This window comes from Bufo gargarizans, unplaced genomic scaffold, assembly GCF_014858855.1.
Source record: "Bufo gargarizans isolate SCDJY-AF-19 unplaced genomic scaffold, ASM1485885v1 original_scaffold_845_pilon, whole genome shotgun sequence".
In the NCBI taxonomy this organism is placed as follows: Eukaryota; Metazoa; Chordata; class Amphibia; order Anura; family Bufonidae; genus Bufo; species Bufo gargarizans.
Window position 1 is genome coordinate 320,343 of NW_025334725.1, and position 8,185 is coordinate 328,527.

General features: G+C 54.4%; 1 protein-coding gene across 1 annotated transcript; it reads right to left on the minus strand.

Moving 5' to 3' along the window:
- Nucleotides 1–5,662: 5,662 nt before the first annotated feature.
- On the minus strand, nucleotides 5,663–7,720 carry LOC122924141. Its single transcript, XM_044275073.1, has 2 exons — nucleotides 7,486–7,720; nucleotides 5,663–7,391 (listed from the first exon to the last, which is right to left on the minus strand). The coding sequence occupies exon 2, from the start codon at nucleotides 7,358–7,360 to the stop codon at nucleotides 6,224–6,226; it is 1,137 nt and encodes a 378-aa protein (XP_044131008.1). The 5' UTR covers nucleotides 7,361–7,391; nucleotides 7,486–7,720; the 3' UTR covers nucleotides 5,663–6,223.
- Nucleotides 7,721–8,185: the final 465 nt, after the last annotated feature.

Consider the following 8,185-nt stretch of genomic DNA (forward strand, 5'->3'; position numbering starts at 1 on the left):
AAACACGCATTCCTCTAATTTGACCGACAATTGATTTTCCCGGAGGAACTCGGGCACCAGTTTGAGAGGAGAGACATTAGACTCCCAGTCCGAAGAGAAAATCAAAATGTCGTCCAGATATACGATCATAAATCTGCCGATTAACTCCCTGAAGATGTCATTCATTAAATTCAAAAAAACTGCCGGGGCATTGCTGAGTCCGAATGGCATGATTAAATACTCAAAGTGCCCCTCTGGGGTGTTGAAGGCAGTTTTCCACTCATCCCCTTCTTTAATACGTATCAGGTTATAAGCCCCTCTCAAATCAAGTTTGGAAAACCAGGATGCTCCCAAAACCTAGTTGAACAAATCAGGAATCAACGGGATAGAATATTGATTCCTAATGGTAATCTTGTTCAACCTTCTATGGTCAATACAGGGTCTGAGACCACTGTCCTTCTTATTAAAAAAAAGAACCCTGCACCCATGGGGGAGGTGGAGGGTCGAATATGTCCCTTTTTAAGGCTCTCCCTAATATACTCTTTCATAGCGCTGCGCTCTGGACCAGATAGGTTGTAAATACGTCCCTTGGGAAATCTAGACCCTGCCACTAAATCTATAGCGCAGTCATAGGGTCTATGGGAAGGAAGAGTCTCGAACTCGGACGTGGAAAAAACATCATGGAACTCTTCAATATACGGAAGGACCGCCATGGAATTAGAGGTAACCCCTGCCTGGACAAAGGTCAAACAGGAGTTACAATTGGGACCCCATTTTTCTAACTCACCCATGGTCCAGTTAATGACCGGGTTGTGTGGCTGAAGCCAAGGCATCCCTAAGACCACTTCTACAGGCAGATTTTCGAGAATAAAAAACGAACACCTCTCTGAGTGACACAGCCCTACCAACAAGGTTATTTTAGGAGTACAAAGCTTGACAGTTCCTCCCAGCAGGGAAGTGGAGTCAATGGTGACAATATAGAAAGGAGTGGACAGATTCAACATGGGTATTCCCACCTGTACTGCAAACTTAAGATCCATAAAACTAAAGGTAGAACCGGAGTCAACGAAAGCTTTACCTGACCCCTTGAGGGTCCCAAAGACCACAGAAATGGTCAGTAAGAACTTCTTTATTACCACCTTCGGAAGTACCTTGTCTTGGGCTCCCCCAAACTTGGACGATCTTCCGGAAGGAGGAATCTTGGGGCACTGAAGAACCCAATGTTCGGAGTCGCCGCAGTAGAAACAGGTGCCCCGTAGGCGACATTACTCTCTATGGGTCATACCAAGTTGCATAGGTTTGTCCATCTGTGCCTCCGACTTGAGTCCCACAGGAGCAGTTTCAGGTTTGGAAATACCCTGTGGAGAAAACAGATGTTCCCGCTGTCTCTCCCTGACACGTCTGTCCAATCTAATGGCCAAAGTCATAGTCTCCTCTAAGGCCTCGGGACAGGGGTAGCAGACCAGCAAATCTTTAAGATTCTCAGCCAGGCCTGACCTGAACTGGCTCTTGAGGATTGGTTCATTCCAGCCGGAAGGTACGCACCACTTACGGAACTGGGTGCAGTAGTCCTCAACTGGCCGATCACCCTGACTGAGGGCCTTCAAATGTGACTCGGCTACGGACGCTCTGTTGGGTTCATCGTACAGAACCCCCAGAGCTTGAAAAAAAGAGTCAACGGATCTAAGGCAAGGAGAGTCAGGAGGCAAGGAGAATGCCCACCCCTGAGGGTCTCCCTGGAGGAGGGAGATAATTATTCCGACCCTCTGTTGGTCAGAGCCAGACGAATGAGGTCGCAAGCGAAAATATAGCTTAAAGCTTTCCTTGAAAGCCAAGAAGCACTTGCGGTCTCCTGAAAACCGATCCGGCAACTTGACATGAGGTTCTTCCTGCAGACCAGCCGGAGAAGGTATAGGGATCGTCCAGTCAGATTCTTGGGCCAATAACCTCTCTCCCAGTTCCTGAACAATTTGCGCCAGGTTTTGTACATGGTCAGTGAGACTCTGTAAAGGGTCCATAATGATGTATGGCCTGTGATTCTGTCACGGTCACGTACACACACGCAGGGGGGAGGAAAGTGACCACTGCGCTCCACCCTCACCACTGGCCCTGCCTACTTGCCTCGCAAGTCCTAATGACAGGGGACAACTGGACGGCAGTCCTTAGCTTAGAATACTTGCTGGGATGAAAGTCAAGACAAACAACGGATAATGAACGGACCGAGTCAATACCAAGAGTGCGACGAAGTACAAAGGGAGTAAGCAGAGAATAGTCAGGAGAAGCTGGGGTCAAATACCAGGAGAGTAATAAGGTACCACAGGATTGAGCAAGAACAGGTCAGGTCACAAGCCGAAGTTCAAGCCAAGAGGTCACGTCAGGAACAAGGAGCAAGCAGTAGCGGGTCAAAAACAGGCACAGGTCAAATCCAGATATCGCAGGTAACTCAATAACAGATAGCCTTTGACAATTAGTCACAGGCAACTTGTGGCTAGCAGGTTGCCTGTTTATATACTGAAGAGGAGAGGTCGTGTAACATGGCCAGCGCCACATGACCTCCCACCATGTCTGAAGCCGAGCGCCGAGTGCCCAGCTCGGCGCTCAGCCCCTTGAGCATTACTGTGGGAACAGGGGACGCCGGCCACACAGAAAAGAAGCGTGCGGCCGGGCGCGCTCCGCCCCCCGTTACCCCAGCAACCAGCTCGGCTCAGCTCTCCAGCAGGACACGGCATGCGAGTCTGCCACCGTGTCACACCAAGGTGCCGGCGGTGCAGGAGAGGAGAAGCACGTCGCCGGTGCCCTGTGACAATTGATCTCCACGGTGCAATCCCCTTTAACAATGAACTCCACTGTGCCTGCCCCTTTAACAGTGAACTCCACAGCGCCCGTCCATTTAACAGTGAACTCCACAGCGCCCGTCCATTTAATAGTGGCCCCTGCCCCCCATGCATGTAGCAGTGTAGTTGTGCCGTCATACACAACTACAGGACCTGTGAACTGCTAAAACCTGTGATCAGTTGTTATGGCAACCTGAGGTAGGACCTGTGGGCTTCTATTGGCTGATAAGGGACTGTGACCGTGTGTATGACAGTTAGGGTTTAAGTGAAAGGCTGGTAGGCTTGTATTGGATAATACAGGTCATTTTTGGGGAATATATCGGGAACGGTACGTCCTAGAGAGCTGAGACCCCCGCAAGATTTCTTTCCAGGTAGAAAGGGCTGTGTATACCAAGTTTCGTTGAAATGGATGGTTGCGTCTTTGAGTTTTTGCAGAACATACATGCATATATACGTCCTTTTTATATATATATTTTATATTTGTGGCCGCGGCCACGGTCAGTAAGGTGACGGGAGGGGGCTAGACTGTGGCTGGGGTGTGCCTGGAGCCACGGGACGTGGGCCTGCCTAAAAGAGGGCCAACCCTAGGGAGAGTGGAAGAAAAAAGGGGGGGGAAAGGGTGGGTGAAGTGCTGGTCGGCGGGCGCGGTGATGGTGAGCTGTACGAGGGGGTTTAAGTAAGGGGACCTGGCCCCTCCCACAATAACAGGCTGCATGCAGCCTTAACTATTTGTGGCCGCGGCCACGGTCAGTAAGGTGACGGGAGGGGGCTAGACAGTAGCTGGGGTGTGCCTGGAGCCACGGGACGTGGGCCTGCCTAAAAGAGGGCCAAAAAGACACCAGGTAGGAGAAGTGCTGCTGTTTAATGCGTGTGGAACAGGGTTACAAAACCAAGGAACGGAATACCTGTCGGGTTTCAGTCAGCGGATCCGGGATGTACCGGGAAAAACAGGCAGATCTCCACCTACCCATGTGACGGATGACGTGCGGAGGCGTCCCGTGCTTGGAAGCCGCTGAAGCCGCTCCGATGCGGAACGAATGTCCTGATATGGTTTTGGGGTCCACCCCCAACCCTGCGACCAGGGATCTGATGTGGGAGACAAACTGTGGCGTGGATAGGGGTTTCCCTTGGAATGGCAGCAACGGAGACTCTGGATCTGGAGATGGTGTGGAACCCAGGAGATGTTGGAGTACCACCACCGGACACCAGGCGTTCCCGGACTTGAAGAAACGGATCAGTATGGGAGGACCGGTTTGGGACGTCTTGGTGGAAGGCAGGCTTAATACCAGATGATCCTGGCTCCAGGATAGCTGCTTCTTTTTCAGGAAGACCGTCTTCAGGGAAGAAACTGAAAATTCTCCTGGACGAAGGAAGCCGTAGAAGCTTAGGTACATCGCGGCTTTGATGACCAGACTAGTGAAATGGCCAAAAGGATTGCCATCTAGGGATGCAGACAGCTGCCTAAACAGCTCACCGGAGACCGGCCGACGGGACGGGTTGGAGTCTTTACTGTTTTTCTCAATGCCCCTGAGCGTGGCCTTGACGGCTTGGGATGTGAACGCTGCGCGTACTTCTGGGTTCTGAAGGGCTAAGAAATGCTGCGCCCCGGCCAGGTATAAACGGATGGTGCTGGGTGCCAGCTTGAGGTTGACATGGCAATGGGCCATGAAAGCCATGATGTACGCAATGAAGGACATATCCTGTTGGGGATGGTCCCTGGAAAACTTCTGGAAGTGGTTCCAACCTGTGCCGTAGTTGCGAGCCGTGTTGACCGAAAGGGATCGGTGCCTGAGGTCCTCGGCGGTTGCCAGCAGAGACCTCAGTCCAACATCAGGTCGCTGAAACCGGGAATCCGGGCCCCGGTCCGGTCTGCTTCTGGACATACCTGAAAGAAGGTGTGAAAATTGAACCTCGATAATGCATCGGCCGCCGTGTTGCTGGCACCTGGGATATGGGAACATGAAAAATGAAAGTTATGGGTCATGGCCAGCCAGACCAGTTTGCGCAACAGGGACATGACCCTGGCCGACTTAGCTCGGCCTTTGGAGATGATGTCCACAAGGTCCTGACTGTCAGATATAAACATGACGCTGGAATTCGCCCAGAGGTGACCCCAGACGGATGCGGCCGCCACGATGGGGTAACATTCCAGGAACGGTGATGAGCTGAGGGACTGAGGGTCGGAACTGACCTGAGGAGGCCATGGGCCAGCCAGCCACTGGGACCCGAAGATGGCCGCGAAACCCCGGGATGCTGCGGCATCGGCAAACACCCTGGTAGATGACTGGGACCATGAGGGGACAAACAGGCTGACCCCGTTCCAAGATAACAGAAAGCTGTCCCACATGCGCAAGTCTGCCATGGCAGCCCTGTCCAAGTGGACAATGCTGCTGGGTTCGGAGGCTGAGGGAAGGAGCGAGAGCAGCCGGGAAATGAAAGCCCTGCCCTGGGGCATGACCCTTAAGGCAAAGTTCAGCCGACCCAGGATGGACTGTAGCTCGACCTTGGTCACCTGGGAAGAGGTGATGGCCCTGGCCACGACTTCCCGTATCTGGGACAGCTTTGCCTCTGGAAGCCTGGCTTCCATTCTGTCTGAGTCCAGGACAATACCCAGGAAGGTGATGGAAGTGACCGGCCCCGCGGTCTTCCCCTGCGAAATTGGGATGGAAAGGGCGGCAAAGATCTCCAGGAGGGAGAGCAGCCCTGATGGCCGACATAGCGGAGGTTCTATGAGGAGGAAGTCGTCCAGGTAATGGATGACCGCTGGGGCGCTGCCGTGGTGGATCAGGATCCAGTGCAGGGCCTGCTGCCAATTGGTCGAATAACCACGGGCTGCTTTTTGAGCCGAAGGTCAACCTGTTGGCAAAATAGAACCTGCCCTCCCACCTGATGCCATAGAACTGCCAAAGGTGAGGGGCAATGGGCAGCAGTTTGAAGGCGTCCGCTATGTCAGTTTTAGACAACCAGGCGCCTTTCCCGGCGCTAAGGATGAGGGCAATGGCTTCGTCTATGGACGCATAGGTCATGGAAAATTCTTCAGAAGGGATGAGCGAATTGATGCTGGGGATGACGGAATCATGGGGGGCGGAGAGATCGTAAATCAAACGTTTTTTATTCGAATCTTTTTTGGACACGATGCCTATGGGACTGATCCGCCAGCGAGAGAAAGGAACCTGGTTGAAGGGGCCCAGGAGGAACCCTTTCTTCACCTCAGAATTCAGGAGTTCCTGTACAGCGGTGGGATCTGACCTGGCTGACTGCAGATTGCCGCACTCCCAGTTGGAATGGGGTAGTGCCACCAACCCTGTGTCAAACCCGGAGCAGAGGCCAGTGATCAGGAAGTCCACGAACCCTGGCACCGGATGGTCCCGTAACAGGAGAGCCAGGAGGTCGATGTCGCAGTCGGCTAGTCATAGGCGCTTGTAAGCCTTCTTGGGACATGTGGACCTGGGGTGAGCCCTGAAGCAGATGGAGCAGATGTGCAGGGCCCTGCAACCGCTAAATAGACAGGAACCAAAGTTGAAGTTATTGCAAACTTGGCTGTTGCCAAGGTAGACAATGGGTCTACCCAACTTATCGGTGGTGGAGGGACTGCGGGGGACCCCAGAGGGGCCTGGAATAGCCTTGTCTGGTTGGGCCGTGGCCGTTTGAGGACACCACTCAGTAGAGTGGAAAATCGACTGGCAGGTCGAACAAGCGGGGGCCCGGAGGCCGGCGAAATGCTGGCAGAACAACTCCATGTCCAGCATGGCCCAGTTGACGGAGAACTGGAACTGGGCAAGCGCGGCGGCGGCCTTGGCTGAGAAGGAGCGGTGGTAGTCATAAAAAGCCGTGCCGCCGTACTTGTGCCCAAGTCCAGTGACCCTGTGTAGATACGTGTCCAGCTCCTCCCGGCGGGCCGGGAAAGCGGAGCAGAGCACGTCTCTAAACAGGCCGAAGGCCAAAACAAACTCGACGACAGAGAGCTTGCGGTTGAGACGTCCATCCTTGGCCCGAAGGACCACCGAGACCTCCCCGCAGTCAAAAGTCTTGTTGTCTGCGGCATCGTGGGACGCAATCAGGATGGACGCGAGATTCACGTCCTTGCCCGCCAAGATGTCCCTCCTGATGTGGTCCGGTACCAAGTGCGCAGGAGCCACCACCGGAGCAGCCGGGGACGTACCTGGAGCCGGAAGCTGAAATAGAGGGGGATCGGAGACGGGGACCACCGCCTGGGAAGACGCCGGTGTTCTGGACTCCAAGTCCACCACCCTGGTCCTGATGTCGGCAACGGACGAGATGAGCGAATCCAAGGAGGCCTGCAACAGCACCAGGGACTGCTGGATGGCTGGGGGTGGATCTTCCCTTTCAGGAGCGCTGGGCTCGGTCATCAATAGGCGGTATAACTCGGCCTTCCTGGCTGACGCTGGGTGTCTGATGCCTCTCTTGGCCAATTCCGCAACGAGCCTCGGCACAGTCCATCTTCGGAGGGCAACTGGGCCGCCTTGGCTGGAGACCGACGTACCCGGGAGGGACAACGTGTCGTCGACGTCAGAGACCTGTGACATGGCTTCAACAATAGCAGAGACCTTGCAACACCTGGAATTAGAGACAACAATACGGCCGCTGGAGAGGTCATGGGGACGTGCACCCCGACTAAAAAGGTCGTGGATGAACGTAAAAGATGACGTACCTGGGAGCGTTGGATCAACACCCTTGTCTTACCGTCAGAGGATGGACGGGAACGAACCGGCTGGACCTGAGGACTGGAAAAGTTAGGAGTGACATGAGAAAAATGCCGCGCGAGACTGGAACCATCGTGGGTGCGCGTGGACACCGCGTAGTGTTGTCTAATGTGGAGACAGGGAGACGTGGACAAAACATGGACCAGGAAGAAGGGCACCAGGAGGCGGAGACTAGGGACTGTGGTGAGGAGGGGCCTGGGAGTACCGAGACGCGTGGCGATGCGTGACCTGAAAGCACCGGCTGTCTACCGGGAAGGTGGCTGCACCTGAGGCCGACGAGCCCAGGACCGACCCCGACGCTACCAGCCACCGTGGACGGAGAAGACACCCGAGCGCCTCGGGGCCCCTGGCAGGGAAGACACCTGAACGTCTCGCCTGAGATGGACAGAGGAGACACCTGAGCTCTTCAGGGTGCTGGGACAGAGAAGACACCTGAACGCCTCAGGCAAGGATGGACAGAGAAGACACCTGAACGCTTCAGGGTGCCTGGACAGAGAAGACACCTGAACGCCTCAGGCAAGGATGGACAGAGAAGACACCTGAACGCTTCAGGGTACCTGGACAGAGAAGACACCTGAACGCCTCAGGCAAGGAAGGACAGAGAAGATACCAGAACGCTTCAGGGTACCTGGACGGAGAAGACACCTG

Coding starts and splice junctions, on each gene's coding strand:
- LOC122924141 (XM_044275073.1), bottom strand. CDS start 7,360: ATGTCACAGGTCTCTGACGTCGACGACACGTTGTCCCTCCCGGGTACG.